The 23,520-nt window shown below is 45.7% G+C and overlaps 1 protein-coding gene across 1 annotated transcript in view; it reads left to right on the top strand.

Moving 5' to 3' along the window:
* NOTCH2 (notch receptor 2) overlaps positions 1-23,520 on the top strand; it is a 295,351-nt gene that overhangs the window by 237,666 nt on the left and 34,165 nt on the right. The window contains exons 29-30 of the mRNA XM_063426954.1: positions 667-769; positions 17,800-17,968. Of these exons, the coding sequence (XP_063283024.1) occupies positions 667-769; positions 17,800-17,968 (272 nt within the window). The remainder of the gene's footprint in view (positions 1-666; positions 770-17,799; positions 17,969-23,520) is intronic.

Genomic DNA, 23,520 nt, shown 5'->3' with positions numbered 1-23,520 from the left:
TCCTTGTGCTTGGAGAGTTTTTTTTTATTTATTGACGTTATCTACTACTACCTGTTGACTAAACAGAATTTGTAAAAAAAAAAATTTTCAACCATTTACAACTTTAGTAGTTTTTCATGTTGTATATTAATCAGGCATCCTTGATTACAGTTTTCTTTGGTCTTACAGTTTCTAGATGGGAGAGTTGTTTGGGAGGAAGGAGGAATTTCACAAAATTCCAGCTCAGCCAAAATATATACTGAGACAAAATAGGGATTATTTGTATCTGTATTTTTCCTCCACCCTACAAAGCTTGACAAAAACAGAACTACCTTTTTGTCAAGCTTGTAAGCTTCCACTGTGATGACCGTAATAAAAAAAGCTATCCCATGAGATACTTCATAGAACTAAATGCTGCACTGAAGCACCAAGAGCTGAAGAGGATGTTGCCCACGAGGGAAAGGTTCGGGTAAGTATATATTAACCCTAACCTGCCCTTCATGGCCAAACCAAATGAGTTATGCAAAGACCCTAGACAGTGACAGAATAATTCCTCCAGACATGTATGAAAACCCAAATGATAAAAAAATATCAAATATCATCTGCAGTGGTTAAGTTCTAAAGTTAATGTTTAGCAGTGAACAATTTTCAAAGTACAAACTGAATATAACTATTTGCATTTTGCAGAAACCTGTCAGTATCCTTATTGGATGACAATTTGCTGGATACAAGTCAATGTAAACATGACCACTGGCCAGATCAAAGAGGTCCCCTGCTGAAGAAGCCAAGAGTATGTTGACAAATGATTTCTTGCATTTACTATCATGTGCATAGATTAATTTATTAAAATTATAAGATTGTTTCTCTTGCCATATGTTAGCACTTTGTAATTTATTTTTGGTTTCTTTTATTTTTTTTATTCTTGAGTCATAATTCTTTTTAGCATTCGCATTACTTATGAAAGTTACATATGTGGCGGAACCAACCTCGCCACTGTGTACTGGAGGAGCCTGGTTGCCTGCCTGCTGCCTTTTGACTATGGACCGGCATTTAAATACTTTATTTTCCTATGCAGAAAGGTCTATTCATGTATTGCTGCCCTGGCGTTCGGTAGATTCTCAGATTTACTGAATGAACTCATTTAACCCAGATAGCTATGCCAATTAAACTGTATGTGTGTGGTCTGAGCGCCATTCAGTAATAATGTGCGCTCACACCTAAGCTATCTGGGAATATGTTGCATGTCTGTATTTTATGTAATAAATGTAACCTTGTGTATTTTATTGTCTTTTTACTGCCATGTGCTTAATGGAGTTTTGCCTCTGTCCTTGGAGATAATTGGATTACTTCTCAATTATCTCCAGGATAGAAGACTCTGTGGAACTGGTTTTGGGCAGAAAAGCCATGCTTCATTTGGTCACAAAGGACTTCTATCTATCTTTTGAACCAATGGACCAATTTGGATGATTTTGACATTTGTTTGTATTTGGAGTATGCGGATTCTGAAAATGTAATGTGATGCATACTTTTAAAGTTATGAATAATGTGGAAAAACTGTATTTCTCTGCCTGTGATAATTACATTACCCATTGTGTAAGGTAATTGTATCACATGCAGAGGGGAGGATTTTGTGTGGGAGTGTCTGAGTGTATTGTACGTGTTTATTGGTTGTTTTCAAAAACCCTGTGGGCAGTACTATGTTTGTGGATTGTGAATAAAAGAGGCTGTATGTGCCAGTACAGTCAGTTCTACTTCACCCTCAATCTGAGTCCTGTCTCTTATTGGGGGAATCTGCTACAAGGATTACTATGCTCTGCATATTCCCTTGCTATAATCACTGAGCTCTTGTAAGAGCTTGTTCCTGTCTTGCTCTCTGAAGGAGTCTACGGTGGTTAAGCATCCTTCAACGGAGGTACCCAGTCGGAGTGCCAGGTGATCCGTTACAACATAGTTATCTAGTTGAAAAAATACTAAAGCCCAACAAGTTCAACCTTGAAACCCATCATTTTCCTTTTATGCTGTTGATCTAACAACTTCCTCGGAGTTTCTGGTGAAGTACTGGTGAGGCATGAAAGATAGTAGTGGTGATCTTCACTCTCCTTCTGTATGTCCTAATTATATATATATATATATATATATATATATATACACACACACACACACACTCACTCTTTTGTATAAAGAATGTTTTCCTTACCAATGGATTGTGGTGTTATTCCTTCATGATGGAGGAGATCTGGCAATCCACTTTAGTCTAGTCTTTTTTATTTTCGCAAATGATGATTATAGATATGGCAACTCCCCCCACACACACTAAAATGTTTTCATTGCAAAATGTGAATGCTTCTAGTGGTAGTCATTCAGCCAGTCGCTAGAAGCACTTCCACAGAAGGGGGCCTTAAATACCAATATGGGGGGGGGGGGACCTGTTGTTCTCCCCCCCCGGCCCCACTCCTGAGTGTTGGGGCCCTAAATTAGAATAAAGGGGTGGACCTATTGTCCTCCCCCTTGGCCCCCACCTCTGAGTGGCGGGTGGGGCCCCTAAATACAAATGTTAACCCCCCAGGTGACTAGGGGTCCCTAATCCCCTAGTCACCACCCCCCCCACCAAAAAAAAAAACCCTACCTACCCTCTTTACCCTAAACATTGTGAGGGGGGGGGGAGCAATAATTAAGTACCTGTAAAAAAAAAGAAATAAAACTTACTATTTGATGTCTTCTATTTCTAAAATCTTATTTTTTCAGACACAAAAAAAATCAGACGAAAAAAAACAACAACACTGAAATAGTAATCCATCTTCACCCATGGAGGGCACCGCACAGACTGAGCTCTGCAGGGCGGGGGGGGGGGGGGGGGGGGGGGGCTTATAAAGCCTTGTCCTGCTCTGCAATTAGGCTCAAAATACTCTGATTGGTTGGTTTAAGCCATCCAATCATAGTGTTCTGACAGGTAAATGAAGAGACTGACAGGTAAGTCTCTACATTTACCTGTCACAGCACTCTGATTGGTTTGCTTGAAATCCAACCAATCAGAGTGCTCTGTGTCGTTTTACACAGCGTGGGAAAGTTCTTTGTGATTTTCTCATGCTGTGTAATTTGACAATAGGTCCCCCCCCTTATTTTACTTTAGGGCCCCCACCCGCCGCTCTTTTTTTTTGGGGGGGGGGGTTAAACAGGCTGCTCACTGTTTACTAGACATGCCCCTACTCGAGTAGGGGCAGAATTTACTAATACTAAGTAATTTTTACTTAGTATAAGTAAATTTGGCTGAAAGACCAATTTACGTCTTTCAGCCCTTTGGTAGATAACTCCCTAATTCCCATGGTATTAGGGAGCTATCTACTTACTCATTCCCATCCATTGACTGGCTAAGTAACTTACATTTTATATGAACATGTTACTTGATTGTTGTAAGTGTTGCAAATGCTTACAGCTGAATGTGTGTGTGTGTATACTTTTTATTTAAACTTGCATACAGTGTAGATAGTATAGAAAGAAAGTAGAGAGTGTGTGTCAGGTCGCTGAGGATTTGTGGGGGGCAACCCCTAAACGTAATTGTATTGTATACAGTGTAACATTCTTCATTCTTCCACTGGGTATATTAGTGCTTCGGCTATTCGGCAATTCCAAAATTCGGCACTTTGGAAATTCGGCAATTCAGCTATTCGGACATTCAGAAGTGTCTGAATTGATCAAAATTCGTCCGAATTGACACTCGGAACAAAACGAATTGCACATGTCTACTTTACATATATATTATCATATATATGTTTCCCCGTGTATTGTGCATGCATATTATGCATAATACATATGTTGCCTTCCACTTTACCTTTGCATTGCCCATACCAAATCACCTTTACATTACAGACATAGACACATGCACACATATACACCAATAAAAAAAAACACATACACATACAGTTGCAAGAAAAAGTACGTGAACCCTTTGGAATGATATGGATTTCTGCACAAATTGGTAATAAAATGTGATCTGATCATCATCTAAGTCACAACAATAGACAATCAGTCTGCTTAAACTAATAATACACAAAGAATGAAATGTTGCCATGTTTTTATTGAACACACCATGCAAACATTCACAGTGCAGGTGGAAGAAGTATGTGAACCCCTAGACCAGGGATAGGCAACCTTCGGCTCTCCAGATGTTGTGGACTACATCCCCCATAATGCTCTTACACAAATAATGCTGGCAAAGCATCATGGGAGGTGTAATCCAAAAAATCTGCAGAGCCGAAGGTTGCCTATGCCTGCCCTAGACTAATGACATCTCCAAGAGCTAATTGGAGTGAGATGTCAGCCAACTGGAGTCCAATCAATGAGATGAGATTGGAGGTGTTGGTTACAGCTGCCCTGCTGTAACGAGAATATACCCCTACACGCAGGATCCAGCTAAACAGAAGGCAGTACAGAGGTGAGATACGTCTACCGGACCTTAGAATGTCCGGACTCGACATATATAGGAGAAGTACAGAGTCAGGAACAATCCGAGGTCAAGGGCACAAAGAGACAGCGTAAACGAGGACAAGCCGGGGTCTGGTACACAGGAAACAGCAAGCCGGCAAACAGAACAGACAAGGATAAAGCGAAAACGAAGTCAGAATACAAAGCCAAGGTCAAATACGGAGGAACACAACTGAACACAACAAGCGCTAAAGGGAACTGAGACAGAAACGGCTCGTGCAGCCGCAGGACCGCGCGCGGCTTGAAGAGAGGACCGCGGCCGGCCCCTGGGAAAGGTGAGTAACGCTACAGTACCACCCCCTGAGGACACGCCCTCCGGGCGGGCAGGACTAGGTCTGGCAGGAAAACGTGAATGGAAAGAACGCACAAGGCGGGGAGCATGAACAGCATCAGCAGAAATCCAACTGCGCTCCTCAGGCCCATAACCCTTCCAATGTACCAAGTACTGAAGCCGACCCCTAAGGAAATGAGAGTCAAGAACAGCAGACACTTCGAATTCCTCATGACCCTCCACAGAGACAGGAGGGGGAGGAGGAGCATGCCGGGTATAGCGGTTGCGCACAAAAGGCTTCAACAACGAGGTGTGAAAAACATTAGGTATGCGCAGATTTTTAGGCAGACCCAAGGCATATGAAATGGGATTAACCTTATGTATAACACGACAATTTCATAGAAGGAACCCGGAGGCGAATATTCCGCGTGGAAAGCAAAACTCTGTCCCCCACAACATAGGAAGGAGCCGCTCTGCGATGCTTGTCAGCCTGAGCCTTCTGGCGAGCAGCAGAGTCAACCAAAGAACGCTGAACCTGATCCCAAGTATTAAGCAAACCAGCTAAATGCTCATCCAGAACTGGCATGCCCTGTGAGGAGAATGCAGCAGGGAGAACAACGGGATGCTGGCCATAGACAACGTAAAAAGGGCTTTTGCCGGAAGAATCATGAGTGGCGTTATTCCGAGCAAATTCAACCCAAGGAAGCAGGTCAGACCAATTGTCCTGATGGTGAGACACAAAACAACGGAGGTACTGCTCCAGAGACTGGTTGGCACGTTCAGAAGCTCCATTAGACTGGGGATGGTAAGCGGAAGAAAACGAGAGAGAAATACCCATTTCTGAACAAAAGGCTTTCCAGAACCTGGAAATAAATTGGCTACCCCTATCGGACACAATAGATAAGGGAATGCCATGTAACCGAAATACTTCTCTAGTGAAGATAAGGGCCAGTTCCTTGGATGTGGGCAACTTGCGAAGAGACACAAAGTGAGCCATTTTGGAAAACCGATCAACTATCATCAGGATGACTGTGTTACCATTCGAAGGGGGTAATTCAACAATAAAATCCATTGATAGGTTAGACCAAGGCCTCTCGGGAACGGGTAACGGATGCAACAGCCCACAAGGAACTCTACGAGAGGATTTCATACAGGCACAAGTAGTACAAGCACTTATATAGTCAGTGACATCCTTTCGTAAGGAATCCCACAAAAAATACCGAGAAACAGCTGACACTGTTTTGGAAATACCAGGATGTCCAGCAGTCTTAGTATCATGATATAGTGACAGAATATCCCGTCTCTCGGGAACGTCAACAAACAATTTATCATTAGGCCTCTCGCTAGGTGCCATGCTTTGTTTCGCTTGTAATACAGTAGTTGCTATTATCCTGTCTGGGGGAATGACAGGAGTAACATCAATCTCTTGTTTGTCAATAGTTTCAAACTGTCTGGACAGAGCGTCCGCTTTAGTGTTCCGATCACCTGGCCTATAGGTGATTATATAATTGAAATGGGACAAGAACAGTGACCACCTAGCCTGCCTGGAAGACAATCTTTTAGCTTCGCTAAGGTAGGACAGATTCTTATGATCCGTAAATATGAGGATGGGATCCTTAGTGCCTTCTAACAAATGTCTCCATTCTTTGAGTGCTAAAATGATAGCAAGGAGTTCGCGATTACCCACATCATAATTCCTCTCTGCTTTGGACATTTGTTTAGAAAAGAAGCCACAAGGATGCAATGGCTTTTCAGGAGACTCTCTTTGAGATAAAACCGCACCTACCCCGATATCTGAAGCATCAACTTCAAGTATATAGGGCAATGAGGGGACAGGATGCTGTAAAATAGGTGCAGAGGCAAACGTAGTCTTAAGAAAGTCAAAAGCTTGAAGTGCCTCGGTAGACCAGACACGAGTATTGCCATCCTTTTTAGTCATACGAGTAATAGGTGCTACGATAGACGAAAAACCTTTGATAAAACGTCTATAATAATTAGAGAAACCCAGAAAACGCTGGATGGCTTTCAGACCTTGCGGCAGAGGCCATTCTATGACAGCAGCGAGCTTCCGGGGATCCATACGAAAACCCTTAGCGGAAATCAAATACCCCAAAAACAAGACTTCGAATTGGTCGAATAGACATTTTTCTAGTTTACACTAAAGACCATTAGCAAGAAGGGTCTTCAGAACTGTCGTAACATGTCTGTGATGAGTGTGTAGATCTGTAGAATATATTAAAATGTCGTCCAAGTACACAATAACAAATGAGTGGATAAAGTCTCTTAAGACATCATTAATAAATTCTTGGAATACTGCTGGGGCATTGCAAATCCCAAATGGCATGACGGTACTCATTATACTCATAATGACCTGACCTAGTGTTGAATGCTGTCTTCCATTCGTGGTCCTTTTTTATACGTATCAAATTGTATGCTCCTCTGAGATCTAGTTTGGTGAATACCGTAGCATGTTTGAGCCTGTCAAACAATTCTGTTATTAATGGTATAGGGCAGTGATGGCGAACCTTTTTGAGCCCGAGTGCCCAAACCGCAATGCATGCCAATTTTTTTTCCTTAAAGTGCCAGCACGGCAATTAAACCTGAATATTGAGGTTTACGTTTAGAAAAAACAACTCGTACTGTTGTCCGAAATAATTAACAACTTTTGTTTTAAAACACAACAACAGAGAGTTCAATGATACAAATTATAAATAATTATATAAATAGATACAATTAAGCTTATATTTATTAGTATCTCCAACAAATGCAATACATACACACACACAGACTGCTGAATACAAACACACCGTCTGCTCAATACACACACACACAAGACTGCTGAATATAGAGACTGATGAATACACATACAGACAGTCTGCTGAATACACATACAGACAGTCTGCTGAGTACACACACAGACAGACTGCTGAGTACATACACAGACAGACTGCTGAGTACACACAGAGACTGCTGAATACACACACACACACTGCTGAATACACACACACACTGCTGAATACACACACACACACTGCTGAATACACACACACACTGCTGAATACACACACACACACACACACACTGCTGAATACATGCACACACACTGCTGAATACACGCACACACAGACTGCTGCATACACGCACACACACAGACTACTGAATACACACACATAATGCATTGAGGGGTGTAGTGTATGTGTTTGTGTGAGGTGGTGTGTGTGAGGGGTGGTGTGTGTGAGGGGTGCTGTGTGTGAGGGGTGCTGTGTGTGATGGGGTGCTGTGTGTGTGGGGTGCTGTCGGTGTGTGGGTTGCTGTGTGTGTGAGGGGTGCTGTGTGTGTGTGAGGGGGGTGCTGTGTGTGTGGTGGGGGGGGTGCTGTGTGTGTGGTGGGGGGGGTGCTGTGTGTGTGGTGGGGGGGTGCTGTGTGTGTGGTGGGGGGGTGCTGTGTGTGTGGTGGGGGGGTGCTGTGTGTGTGGGGGGGTGCTGTGTGTGGGGGGGTGCTGTGTGTGGGGGGGTGCTGTGTGGGGGGGATGTGGGGTGCTGTGTGTGTGTGTATGAGGAGTGCTGTGTAAGTGTATGAGGAGTGCTGTGTAAGTGTATGAGGAGTGCTGTGTAAGTGTATGAGGGGTGCTGTGTAAGTGTATGAGGGGTGCTGTGTAAGTGTGTGAGGGGTGGTGTGTGTATGAGGGGTGCTGTATGTGTGTTTGTGTGTGAGGGGTGCTGTGTGTGTGTATGAGGGGTGCTGTGCTGTGTATGTGTGTGTGTGAGGGGTGCTGTGCTGGGCGGGGGTAAGGGTGCTGTGTGTGTTGTGGGGGTGCTGTGTGGGGGGTAGGGCTGCTGTGTGGGGGGGTAGGGCTGCTGTGTGTGGGGTGTAGGGGTACTGTGTGTGTGTGAGGGTTCTTGTGTGTGTGTGTGTGTGATGGGTGCTGTATGTGTGTGTGAGGGGTGCTGTATGTGTGTGTGTGTATGAGGGGTGCTGTGTGAGAGTGGTGCTGTGGTGTGTGGGGAGGTAGGGGTGCTGTGCTGTGTGGGGGGTAGGGGTGCTGGGCGGGGGTAGGGGTGCAGTGTGTGGGGGGGTAGGGGTGCAGTGTGGGGGGGTAGGGGTGCTGTGTGGGGGGGTAGGGGTGCTGTGTGGGGGGTTAGAGGTGATGTGTGGGGGGAGGGATGCTGGGTGTGGGGGAGGGGAGGGGTGCTGGGGAGAGGAGGTGTGCTGTGGGGGTGCTGTGTGTGGGGGTATGGGTACTGTGTGTGGGGGGGTTAGGGGTACTGTGTGTGGGGGGTAGGGGTACTGTGTGGGGGGGTAGGGGTACTGTGTGTGGGGGGGTAGGGGTACTGTGTGTGGGGGGGTAGGGGTACTGTGTGTGGGGGCCAGGGGTACTTGTGGGGGGAAGGGGTGCTGTGTGTGGGGGGGTAGGGGTACTGCTGGGGGGTAGGGGTGCTGTGTGTGTGGGAGGTAGGGGTACTGTGTGTGGGTGTAGGGTACTGCTGGGGGTAGGGGTGCTGTGTGTGGGGGGGTAGGGGTACTGCTGGGGGGTAGGGGTGCTGTGTGTGGGGGTAGGGGTACTGCTGGGGGGTAGGGGTGCTGTGTGTGGGGGTAGGGGTACTGCTGGGGGGTAGGGGTGCTGTGTGTGTGTGTGGGGTAGGGGTACTGCTGGGGGGTAGGGGTGCTGTGTGGGGGGGTAGGGGTACTGCTGGGGGGTATGGGTGCTGTGTGTGTGGGGGGTAGGGGTGCTGTGTGTGTGGGGATGGGGGGGGTAAACGTTTTAAAAAAAAAAAAGTATGGTAAATCCATTATCTTCTCCCCCCCCCCCCTTCTTACCTTTAATGAAGGAGGGGGGGACACAGTCATCCCTGGTGGTCAGGTGGTGGCAAGTACTGCTTCCGGTTCGGGAGGCAGGGGAGGGATCTGTGAGGCAGCTCCCCTGTCCTCCCGCGCGATGCTGTGTGGAGCCTTGCCATGGTAACACGCGGCAACGCTCCACACTGATTGCTCGCGGGAGGATAGGGGAGCTGCTTCAAAGATCTCTCCCCTGCCTCCCGACCCGGAAGCAGAGTAGGCGCCTGCCGTTTCGGGCAGGCAGGTGCCTACTCTGCATTAATGGCGAACCTATGGCCGCGTGCCCACAGAAAGGGCCCGGCGTGCCACCTGTGGCACGCGTGCCATAGGTTCGCCATCACTGGTATAGGGTAAGCATTTTTGATGGTGATTTTATTAAGACCTCTATAATCAATGCAAGGTCTTAAATCACCTTCTTTTTTTGATACAAAGAAGAACCCCGCTCCAGCCGGAGAAGAGGATCTCCTAATAAATCCCTTGTCTAATGATTCTTTAATGTATTCCTCCATGATACGGTTTTCTTGAACCGATAGAGGGTACACCCTGCCCTCTGGAGGTATAGTGCCAGGCAACAAGTCAATAGCACAATCGTAGGGTCTGTGAGGCGGTAATTTGTCAGCCTCTCAGTAACGGAGCTCCGAGTACTCCGACCGAGTACCCTCCGTTGATGGATGCTCCTAGCGCTCTCAGAGGACTCCAAGCACTGCAGACGACACCACAACCACCGCAGGCTCCACAACCGCTGTAGCTTAACTGGAGCCGCGCCGTCTTCCTTCCACCCTGGATCGGCTTCTGTCCTCCAGGACCGTGTGGGGAAGACCTCTCCTCCAGGAGAGCGTATCCGGAACAAGCTCTTACAAGAGCTAAGTGATTAAGAGCTCAGGGGAATATGCAGCGCATAGCAATCCCCAGTGTGATATAGCAGTTCCCTCCAATAACGAGACACGGCTACGTATTGAGGGTCAGAAGAGGTCTCTGGACTGGAACACCCAGCCTGCTTTTTATTAGGATCAGGTACATACAGGACACTCCCAGGGGGAGGATGAAATTGACCAATCACATGCATGGTAACACCCCCACGTCTCCTCCCCTCAGATAAACACATAACCCAATTAAAACATACATTATTTTACCCAAGTTCTGGATGTACCCCAAAAACAGGGGGTACAGCTTTAAATCTGATATCCCCAAATAGCCCTTGTTCAGGGGAACAGTCTGTCCAAAAATCAGCCCATTCGGATGAATGGTTCGGGAGATACAGAGCTCCAAAGTTTTGACCGACCGCACAGACCAACTAGCCGAAAATAGTTCCATGAGTTTTGGCCTTGCGGTCGGTCTCCGTTCGCACGGTAAAATAGACGAAATTCTTGCCATCCATTCGCATCTTTGTGGTCGCTAGAATCCCCATACTAAGTTAAGTATAACTACCGAACGGCCGGTCGTTCGGTAGTTTCCGTACGTAGTTCTGGATGTCTGGAGGTCTTAGCGGTATTCGCCTGTTTGCGCTTCCGATTTCAGTTCCATGCGTTCACAGGTAAACACCGCTGTTCGCACGCAAGATGGCCGCGAACACGTGTAAAAGTCCCGAAATGGCGGCCACCTATTCAGAGCACAAAGAATTCGCGTGAAATCATACGAACGGCTGTATCCTCCAGTAATGATATTCCCATGCAATATATTCGCCTAAATCCCCTGGCTGTTCGGTTATAATAGTAGTCCAGACCTACAGCATAGATAAAAGGTTAAAGACAGCCTAATACAAATCCATATGCCCGAATAGAGGGTTTACAGTGCAATATAGTCCAGGACCATAGTCGCAGGGGAGGAGGCAGGCAAGCAGGCCTCTCCAGGACCAAGTGGCGAAGGGCACTTCGTCACACATCTCCCCTTTGGGGGGAAGACTAACCAGGCACCTGACCTTCTGTCGGTCAGTGCCTCCGTTAGTCGATCCACCAACCCACAATAAACAGATGTCCGAGTAGCCCCCCCACAACATCAAAGTACAGGAACAGCCCACCCACAACACACAGTCACTGCACCTGGGTTTTTGGCTGTGGTAATGAGGCCACATGCCGAGGGTACTTGAAGGGCAGAGGCCAACTGCACTCTGCCCAGATGCCAGCTCTTCTGCTGGGGTAGCCTGCAGGACATCAGGCTCTGGACCAGGGACAAAGGTAGGGCAGAGGCCGACTGCGCTCTGCCCAGCTGCCAGCTCTTCCGCTGGGGTACTGAGACCATAGTCCGGCTCAGTAGTCAGGGGAACATGGACGCCAGTAGGGGTTAGCATCGCCTCCGTTAACCCTGGTGCCACGCTAGGAGTTAGCTGGGGAGGGGAATTTGTACTTACCCCCTCCTCTGGGTGTCCCGGTGAGGGTAGTTGGGGATCTGGAAAGGCTGTCCAGCATCCCTGTAGGTCAGGCACAGAGACCACGGTCCCATCTGCGCCGTCTGGGGGATTGGTGTCTCCCCTTGTTAGGGTAAGCTGCCGCTGGGGAGAGGGGGTGCTGTGCTCCTTTCCCGGAAACACAGGCTGCCGCTGGAGAGGGAGACCGCCTGTCTCCACTCCCTTACCATTGTCCTGTTGCTGTAGAGAGGGACCAACTGTCTCTGCTCTCTGTAGGACACACTGCTGCTGGGGGGGAAGGACGGCACCTTCGGCCCCCTGGGGTACACACTGCCGCTGGAGAGGGAGACCGCCTGTCTCCACTCCCTTACCATTGTCCTGTTGCTGTAGAGAGGGACCAACTGTCTCTGCTCTCTGTAGGACACACTGCTGCTGGGGGGGAAGGACGGCACCTTCGGCCCCCTGGGGTACACACTGCCGCTGGAGAGGGAGACCGCCTGTCTCCACTCCCTTACCATGGTCCTGTTGCTGTAGAGAGGGACCAACTGTCTCTGCTCTCTGTAGGACACACTGCTGCTGGGGGGGAAGGACGGCCCCTTTGGCCCCCTGTAACTCACGCTGTTGTTGGGGCGCAGGGACGGAATACTTTGCCCTCACTGCCCGATATTCTGCTTCCATCTGCAGATACTCCGCCAGTTCTCTCCTCACTCTTGGTACAAGTTCCTCTGTTAGGAGGGGCCCGTAGACAGCCAACCGCCGCTTCAGCATAGCGTCAAACTGTGCGTGACTATACCAATAGTCCAGTTTTGCTGGGTGTTCCCAGGATGCTGTTCCTCGCCCTAGGGAAGCCATCCTGTTGTAGCCAGGGGCGCTGCCCAATGGCTAGCGTTGCCCTCAATTGTAACTCCAAACGTTACCAGTGTCTCTGAGCTGCTTCTCCTCGCACTAGGACGCCATCCCACCGCTGCCACCAAAGTAACGGAGCTCCGAGTACTCCGACCGAGTACCCTCCGTTGATGGATGCTCCTAGCGCTCTCAGAGGACTCCAAGCACTGCAGACGACACCACAACCACCGCAGGCTCCACAACCGCCGTAGCTTAACTGGAGCCGCGCCGTCTTCCTTCCACCCTGGATCGGCTTCTGTCCTCCAGGACCGTGTGGGGAAGACCTCTCCTCCAGGAGAGCGTATCCGGAACAAGCTCTTACAAGAGCTAAGTGATTAAGAGCTCAGGGGAATATGCAGCGCATAGCAATCCCCAGTGTGATATAGCAGTTCCCTCCAATAACGAGACACGGCTACGTATTGAGGGTCAGAAGAGGTCTCTGGACTGGAACACCCAGCCTGCTTTTTATTAGGATCAGGTACATACAGGACACTCCCAGGGGGAGGATGAAATTGACCAATCACATGCATGGTAACACCCCCACGTCTCCTCCCCTCAGATAAACACATAACCCAATTAAAACATACATTATTTTACCCAAGTTCTGGATGTACCCCAAAAACAGGGGGTACAGCTTTAAATCTGGTATCCCCAAATAGCCCTTGTTCAGGGGAACAGTCTGTCCAAAAATCAGCCCATTCGGATGAATGGTTCGGGAGATACAGAGCTCCAAAGTTTTGACCGACCGCACAGACCAACTAGCCGAAAATAGTTCCATGAGTTTTGGCCTTGCGGTCGGTCTCCGTTCGCACGGTAAAATAGACGAAATTCTTGCCATCCATTCGCATCTTTGTGGTCGCTAGAATCCCCATACTAAGTGAAGTATAACTACCGAACGGCCAGTCGTTCGGTAGTTTCCGTACGTAGTTCTGGATGTCTGGAGGTCTTAGCGGTATTCGCCTGTTTGCGCTTCCGATTTCAGTTCCATGCGTTCACAGGTAAACACCGCTGTTCGCACGCAAGATGGCCGCGAACACGTGTAAAAGTCCCGAAATGGCGGCCACCTATTCAGAGCACAAAGAATTCGCGTGAAATCATACGAACGGCTGTATCCTCCAGTAATGATATTCCCATGCAATATATTCGCCTAAATCCCCTGGCTGTTCGGTTATAATAGTAGTCCAGACCTACAGCATAGATAAAAGGTTAAAGACAGCCTAATACAAATCCATATGCCCGAATAGAGGGTTTACAGTGCAATATAGTCCAGGACCATAGTCGCAGGGGAGGAGGCAGGCAAGCAGGCCTCTCCAGGACCAAGTGGCGAAGGGCACTTCGTCACACTCTCTTTTATCAAAGACAGTCTTTAGAGGTAAATACTGAGAGGGTATAGTCGTAGACAAAGGAGGAATGGTAGGAACATTAATAGTATTCACAGGCGTGACTTCAATAGTACAAGACTCGTGGCAGGCTTCACTCCATGATTTTATCTGCCCTGTCTCCCAGTCAAAAATGGGATTGTGGGCTCGTAACCATGGATACCCTAACACTAATTATTTAGAGGGAGAGGTGATGACCTGGAACCGAATGGTTTCATAGTGTAAAACCCCTGTGTACATGTGTAACGGTGCAGTCTCATGGGTAACTACTGGAGAGATTAATGGTCTACCATCTATGGCCTCAACGACCAAGGGTATCTCCTTCTCTCTGATGGGAATGTTGTTTTTCTTTACAAAACCAGAGTCTATAAAATTTTCAGCTGCCCCGGAGTCAACCAGAGCGTATATGCTTTCAACTATACAATTCTCTCCCATATGTAAAGAAACAGGGAGAAGCAGTCGGTTAGGAGGCAATGTAGGAGACTTAGAAATCACACCCAAGGCCAGTCCCCTATAAGGTCTTAGGTGCGAGAGTTTTCCGGGAGCAAAGGACATTCCTTTACCATATGGTCTCTCTTACCACAATATAGTCAGAGTCCCTCCCTTCTCCTATGTAATTTCTCAGTATCTGAGAGTTTGGCAACCCCTAATTGCATAGGTTCCTCTTCAGATACTTTAACATTCTCTGGTATATTAACTCTGGGGTGAATAGGTGTCACAAAACGTCTATTCCTGTTCTTAGTATAGAGCCTGTCACGAATCCTATTATCTATATCGATGAGGTAGTCAATAAGGTCCTCTAAGGCAATAGGAAGCTCCTTAGCTGCTACCTCATCCAATATAGAGTCTGATAAACCTTCCATGAAGGCCGTAGTTAACCCATTGTTGGTCCAATCTACCTGTGAGGCAAGGGTACGAAACTGAATAGCGTAATCAGCCACAGACCTAGAACCCTGTTTGACTCGCATTAATGCTCTTGCGGCATTCTTAGACCTTTTCATAGTATCAAAGGTTCTGCGAAAAGCTGTAAGAAAACTGTGAAAATCATGTACCATAGGTCCATTAGCTTCCCAAATAGGATTTGCCCACTCAAGGGCTTTATCAGTAAGTTGGTGCATAAAGAACCCAACTTTTTATTTCTCTGTGGGAAATGAACGTGGATACATCTCAAAGTGGAATTCTATTTGGTTAATGAACCCTCTGCATGTCTTAGAGTCCCCTCCATACCTAGGGGGAGGTGTTAAATGGGCCGAAGCATTAGGAACAGTCGATACTTCAGGAAGAAGGGGCGTAGGAGGGTTAGGTGTGGTTGCTGGAATGGTTCTAGCTAAGAGCGTCTGGAGAGCCTGGGCTATCTGATCCATTCGGTGATCCTGCTCTACAAATCTAGCCTCATGGGACGCCATCTGTTGAGCTAAATCTGCGGGGTCCATGGCCCTATCGTAATGTAACGAGAATATACCCCTACACGCAGGATCCAGCTAAACAGAAGGCAGTACAGAGGTGAGATACGTCTACCGGACCTTAGAATGGCCGGACTCGACGTATATAGGAGAAGTACAGAGTCAGGAACAATCCGAGGTCAAGGGCACAAAGAGACAGCGTAAACGAGGACAAGCCGGGGTCTGGTACACAGGAAACAGCAAGCCGGCAAACAGAACAGACAAGGATAAAGCGAAAACGAAGTCAGAATACAAAGCCAAGGTCAAATACGGAGGAACACAACTGAACACAACAAGCGCTAAAGGGAACTGAGAAAGAAACCACGATAGGGCAAGGAACTAAGGGAAAAGGGTAAGTATAAGTAGTTTCAAAACTAATGTGATTGGCTCCTGTCACTTCCACACCCCCAAAAGGTAAGTGTATGGGGTGTGTGGGATGACAGGGGCCAATGGGAGCCTTTTGGCAATTTAGGCTCCCACTGTCTCTTTAAGAGCGCGCCCGAGACTCGCGGCGCGCTCTTAGATTCAGGCGGGACATGTGACCGCATCTCGCGGTCACTGCCCGCCTTCCTGCCAGAAGCGTCGGATGAGCCGCGCGCGGCTCGTGCAGCCGCAGGACCGCGCGCGGCTTGAAGAGAGGACCACGGCCGGCCCCTGGGAAAGGTGAGTAACGCTACACCTGCCCTATAGAAAACACACACCAGTTCTGGGTTTGCTTTTCACAAGAAGCATTGCCTGATGTGAATTATGCCTCGCACAAAAGAGCTCTCAGAAGACCGACGATTAAGAATAGTTCACGGTAAGATAAATTGTCTATAAATGGAGAAAGTTCAGCACTGCTGCTACTCTCCCTAGGAGTGGCCGTCCTGTAAAGATGACTGCAAGAGCACAGCGAAGACTGCTCAATGAGGTGAAGAAGAATCCTAGAGTGTCAGCTAAAGACTTACAAAAGTCACTGGCAAATGCTAACATCCCTGTTAGCGAAGCTACAATACGTAAAACACTAAACAAGAATGGATTTCATGGGAGGATACCACAGAGGAAGCCACTGCTGTCCAAACAAAACATTGCTGCATGTTTACAGTTTGCACAAGAGCACCTGGATGTTCCACAGCAGTACTGGCAAAATATTCTGTGGACAGATGAAACCAAAGTTGAGTTGTTTGGAAGAAACACACAACACTATGTGTGGCGAAAAAGAGGCACGGCACGGCACGGCACACCAACATCAAAACCTCATCCCAACTGTGAAGTATGGTGGTGGGGGCATCATGTTTTTTTGCTGCGTCAGGGCCTGGACGGATTGGTATCATCGAAGGAAAAATTAATTCCCAGGTTTATCAAGACATTTTGCAGGAGAACCTAAGGCCATCTGTCTACCAGCTGAAGCTCAACAGAAGATAGGTGTTGCAACAGGACAATGACCCAAAGCATAGAAGTAAATCAAAACAGAAGAAAATACGCCTTCTGAAGTGGCCCAGTCAGAGTCCTGACCTCAACCCGATTGAGATGCTCTGGCATGACATCAAGAAAGCGATTCACACCAGACATCCCAAGAATATTGCTGAACTGAAACAGTTCTGTAAAGAGGAATGGTCAAGAATTACTCCTGACCGTTGTGCACGTCTGATCTGCAACTACAGGAAACGTTTAGTTGAAGTTATTGCTGCCAAAGGAGGTTCAACCAGTTATTAAATCCAAGGGTTCACATACTTTTTCCACCTGCACTGTGAATGTTTACATGGTGTGTTCAATAAATACATGGCAACATTTCATTCTTTGTTATTAGTTTAAGCAGACTGTGATTGTCTAATGTCTAATTAGATGATGATCAGATCACATTTTATGACCAATTTGTGCAGAAATCCATATCATTCCAAAGGGTTCACATACTTTTTCTTGCAACTGTATTTACATGCACATGCATACACACATACACACACACACACACACAAACACACATATGCACAAATATTGATTGATACAGACTTGCAGTCACAATATGTATTTACCTGGCCAGAATATCAATACAGTTTAGGTTATTAAAAAAGAACAGGCTTTTGTCTAAATAATTTAAATATGTGTTTTTTCTTTACATCATCGTTGGTTAATTTAATTAACATTTATATTTATTTATTTTTACATTTGAATTTTTTTTTCACCTCATTGTACCCTATACAGTTTGAAGACCGGGCCCTATTAGCAGGTGGAGATGATCAAGTAGATTGTCGCCAGTGGACTCAGCAGCACTTGGTGGCTGCTGACATACCTTTGACCCAGTCATCAGCCCTCACTCCTCCTCAAGCAGAGCATGACATGGAAGCTCTAGATGTCAATGTACTGGGACCAGGTTAGTATAAAGGAACTTTAGATTCTTTATAATTAATTATGTGTTAAGTTTACTGCTTAATTCTCCAATTTATTATATGACCCTCCAGAAACCTAAACTGACTCTCTGATACATGGGAGCTCCAAAAAGGTACCAAAACAGTATTGTCTGGTAAATTTCCTTTTTTTTTTAAGCAATCACTGCTAATGCTGTACAACCTGGAAATTTACAGTAAAACAATATACAATTCATCATAAAACTGAACTAGAGAACTATATAACTGTGTTCATTTAGAGGACTACATTTTTGTTTGAGCAATAATTGGAATGCTCTCCATCCTGACTGAATATGCTCACTTTCTCAGAGATATTGTGCTGGCCTAGTCCAGTTCATGAAGTGCCACATTTTAATGGAGAAATGTTATGATTTCCATTACTTTCTAATGTTTTTATTATTGTACCATAATCTGCCTGTATACGGTGTCTTAAAAACAAGCATTAGCCCCATCCTGATTTATTTTTATTTTGCATATTTGCTACACTAAATGATTCAGATCTATATAAAAAGTGTAATATAAGATAAAGAAAATACAACATTCAGGTTTTGATGATTTACTTAATTTAAGAAAAAAAGTTATGGAACACAACCTTGCTCTTGTAGTGGCAAGTCATTTTTACTTTTGTCTAGTACTATACAACTTGGAATTTTGAGCCCTGCATATACACAAACATAATTGAACAGTGCTTAGGGCCTCAGATATACTTGGAAGGTGCCATGGGCAAAGGTTAGAGGCAATGGGCTCAAAGAAAAGGGTTTTCCAGTGGGTTAAGTATTGGGTCACTGAGTGTATGGGAAGAGATTAGGCCCAGCAATAAGGCCTCTTAGTTTCATAAACAGGGCCTCCTGATGTTAGGACAACTGTGGCCTGTAAAGGTATGGTGATGAGTGGGTTTTCACATGGCTGTATGTTACTGGATATTATCATTTGCGGAAGGGTAATGAGTGAGACAACATTGCTGAGTCTGTGGCTAGATCGGGAGCATGTATAAATGTTGCCGATTGTGGAGTGTATGTTTGGAGTGTGTAATTAGATTAAGTGAGAAATTATGCAAATTATATAGCTGGACTGAGTCTGTATGTGGTGATGTTGATTTTTCTTTCTGTTAGCTTTTTAGTCTATTGACAGCAAAAACATGAGTGAAGTAAAAAAGAAATTTAATAACTGACATATAAGTTAAAAACAATTAGCATATCACCAATGGGCGTCCTACGTGTTTCGTCCTAAGATGGGACTTCCTCAGGGACTTGGTGCATCAATGAAAGCAAAAACATCATGCTAATTGTTTTTAACTTATATGTAAGTTATTAAATTTCTTTTTTACTTCACTCTGGAACTGCACTTTATTTCTCCATATATTTTCTCTTTTGAGTAAATATTCCAATTCACTGATGGGAGTATGAAGATGAACATAGAAAATATTGAAGAAAAGGATTTCACTCAAAGCTGTTTTACATCTGACAATTTGTGAGTGGCCAATTGTATATCATACATCTTCACTTACTCTCACACAGTTAAACGCTATGTTTTTCCATTTGATCTGTATTTAGCAGAATATCCCCTACTCTATTTGTATTTATGCTGAAGACAAGAGGAAGTCTTTGGGGACCTTTTCTGGATACTTCACCTAACACAGGGAAGTTCCGGTTTGTTTTCAATTATCACTATTTTCACTGGGGTTGTGTTCACACATTTTGTTTGTATATATTTCTGGAAAAGAAAATTAAGGTAAGTATGAATACATTTTCCACTTTCCTGGCTAATCATGGCAGCATATACACATGGGGAATACCCAAGCTTACAAAGGGAGGGATAGCCAATCAAATAATCAGAATAATTCAACATAGATAGAAGAATGAACTGAGTTAAGTACTTGAGTACCAAATTGTGCATCATAGACTGTTTTAACGAACAGTATGACATGCCAGACAAACATGTCTAAAGAGGTTCAAATGCTAGCTTACAAAAAGTGTCAGCAGAAACCATTGTCATGGAAACCCACAATGCTGCAACAGCATGAGAGGAGAGTGCCCTGATACCCTCCAGCACAGGTAGAGAACGGACGTGATGTCCAAATTGTGCCTCATTAATTGCTTCAATGTCCAATATGTAATGCAGGACAAACTAGTTCAAAGAGGTCCAAATGCCAACTTTACAAAGTTTCAGCAGAGACCATTGTCATGGAAGCCCACGAGACGCTGTAACAGCACTAGTGGAGAATGCCCCAAAATCCTTTGGTACAGGTAGAGAATGGCATTGAAAGGCTCTCACTTTAGGCAGGATCTCTGGTGCTACATGCAAGACAACCATATCCTGTTGAAATTCAGTGAATGGGGGTACACAGGATCAAGCCTGGAGTTCACACATTCACCCTGCTGTGGTACCAGCCACCATCAACAGCAACGTCTGTGCTAACATCATGGAAGCTCCTGCTAGAGGTTCAAATGATGGTTTAGTCAGAGCCCGTGAGACCAGTGGTAAGTCACATATTGGTTTCAACACCCTCAGCGGAGGCTTGAGTTCAATTGTTGCTTACATGAAGCAAAGCACCAGGGGCATCAACGCTCAATAGGTACCCTTCAGTACAGGTAGAGAATGACATAGATAAGCATTCACCATAGGCAGGATCTTCAGGTGCCAAATGCAAGACGACCATATCTGTTGAAAAGTAGTGAAAGGGGGTTCACAGGATCAAGCCTGGAGTTCACCCATTTTCCTTGCTGGGGTACCAGCCATCAGCACTTTCTGTGCTACCACCATGGAAGCTCCTTCTAGAGGTTCGAATAATGGTTTAGTCAGGGCCCATGAGATCAGTGGTACGTCACATATTGGCTTCACCACACTCAGTGTAGGCAGGATTTCAATCAATGCCTATATGAAGCAAAGTGCAGCTAAGTGCTCCTCTAGAGTGTTATAACACAGAACCTTTCAAGGCCTGAACAAGGAGTAATTCCAACAGACAAAAGCATGTCAAGCGTTGTAAAGCCTGTACAGGATTGTAGGAGGATCTCACTGACCGTCTCAGGGATGCCTATACCAATATGGACTCCCGCATGAACACCAGGACTTGAGGATCCTGGTGTTTCAAGGAGCCTTGTAATAGGTCTGGGCATACTGGAATTTTCCTTGAAGGTTCCAGAATCATCTTATTCATCATAGGAATTAGAGTCGACACGGTCTTCCACTGTCACCTTTTGCATTCCCTTTTTAGGAAAGTCGAAAACAGGAAAATATGTACATCAGACTAAAATTCTAAATTTGAGTCAGTTTATCCTGAACCTGAGCATTCTGGTCCTAGCATGTAGAAAATACTTCTGGACCTGGTAGTTCCAAGAAATGGCCATCAGATCTAAGTAGGGTATCAGACAAATCTGTGTCAACCCTGAGGATACGTCGTGACATGGTTGCCAATCCACCTTGTTCACAGTTATTCAGCTCAAGCAAACAGCCATTGGTTGTTCTTCTGTGCCCTGATCATTATGGGCTGGAATTCCATCAATACGTATTTGTGAGACCCATCTTGATAAATATAGGATACAGTTGCATTGATATTTGGACACACTCGTTCTTCAGCAAGCCTCTGAAGTGAAGAGCCTTGAAAATGACTCGTAATTCCATACAAATGAATGGAAATATTGTGCAACATGGTCCAAACACTGTGCAACCAATCTTATAAAAACTGGAATTCGAGCTAATAATTGACCAAGGAGGTTCTGTTCACTGGAAACTCAGAGATCTAATCCCTCTTTTCAGCTACCAGGTAAGGTGTAACTCCACTGATGGGGACATAGTCAGTGGCTGGCTCCAATAATCTTTCTCTTGTTAAACCAAGATAGGAAGGATCTGTGAGGAATCCAGAGATGCCATTGGGCCCATCTGACAATTCTGCTGGTGGAAGCAAGTCTGCTAGTAGTTGCATCTATTTTCTTGCGGTTAGCAAGCAGAAATGGGAAAACTGGGAGAGAAAACCTTCACAATCTGTGGAACTGTTCCTGAGATAGGGAAAAGCAGAGCATAGAATTTTCCACTCGGGAATGTCAACCACTGAGCTGGTGTGAAACTGCTTTTCTTGATATGCATCAAGCAGCCAAACCTTCTGTGTGCCTGCCTTCTGAAGGTCTAAGGCTATCAGAAGTAGACCCTCTAGATAATGGACTCTCAATTGCATTATAAGCACATATAAAGATTCTTGGGGCCGCATTGAGGCCAAATAGTATGGCACTAACTTGGAAGTTTTCTTCTGAGCTAATGCCAAAGCTCTCTGCAGATTGGACTGAAAGTAAGCATCCTTGAGATATATATATAGAGGTAAGGAAATCATCCTTCTAGATTGCTTGAGATATGGATCTGATTGACTCCATCCCGAAGACTCTGACATTCAGCCTCTTGTTGTCCCCTCTTAGGTCCAGTGTAGGCTAACATGTGCTTTTCTTCTTAGCACCAGAAGAGAGGTGAAACTCGTCCCTGGAACTGCTCTTGTTCTGGGACCTAAAAAAAAAAAAAATCACCTCTTCGTCCAGTTCCTTCAGTGCTTTACCTTTTGATTCATTGATCTTAATACTCCTGTTGGTATGGAGACTCCTGTGCCTGAAGAAAAAACTCCAGTCTATATCAATCTGGACTATGGATACCACTCAAGCCTCCAGAGTATGACGAGCCCATGTATGTGTGATCAGAAAAATGAGGCTCCGAGTACTGGAGTAGACATGTTCATTGCTGAAGAGCAAAACGACTGCTTAATAGCTCCATTAGAACCTTGAAAGGCAGGTTTACCAACTGCCATGAGTTACCTCTGGAGCATACCCTGCAGGGTCAGTAGCTCTATGTATCTCAGAAATACTGGTCACTGGAGGTTTTCCAGTCAGACTATGAGGAGCTGGGATCCTTGGAACTTTCGTCCAGAGGTACAAAAATCTTGCCTTTTCAATGGAATTATCCAAAGTTTCCCCAAACAGCAGCACCCCTTCAAATAGAATGGTGTAGAGGGCAGACTTGGAGGATGAGTCATCATCCCAGAAACAGAACCATAATGCTTTCTTAGCTGCTATAGATAAAGCCATTTGATCCAGAGAATATCCTAGTTACATCTAGGGAAGTTTCTGTGAAGAAGTCAGTTATAACCTGAAGACTTCAGACTGCCTCTTTAATCTTGGCTTTTAATATCTCTCTCCATAGTAGCCTTTAGATCTTTTAATCACATATTTCATGTTTGTAGAAACAGCAACGGAAGTCACAGCTGGCTGGCCTCCTGCAATGGTAGGCGTAAAATTGTGGACAGGTCTGCGTCCACCTATGATCCATAGGTTTGCAACTTAGGTGGTGTAGTTCTGGGGTTGGAAATAACTTCCTCCACAGGGTAAAGCCTAGCCTCTTTTCTTACCCCTAAAGCCTCTGGAACTTACTTTGTAAAGCCCTACCTGCATGTCATGTGGCTACACAGTGATAGGTAATGCGGAAGCGGCAACCTTCTGGAGGCAGTCAGTGCATAACCGATTTCCTTACACTGTTTTCTCCT

Source organism: Pelobates fuscus, chromosome 7, assembly GCF_036172605.1.
Source record: "Pelobates fuscus isolate aPelFus1 chromosome 7, aPelFus1.pri, whole genome shotgun sequence".
Classification (NCBI taxonomy): Eukaryota; Metazoa; Chordata; class Amphibia; order Anura; family Pelobatidae; genus Pelobates; species Pelobates fuscus.
This window is presented reverse-complemented; position numbering and strand designations above follow the sequence as displayed.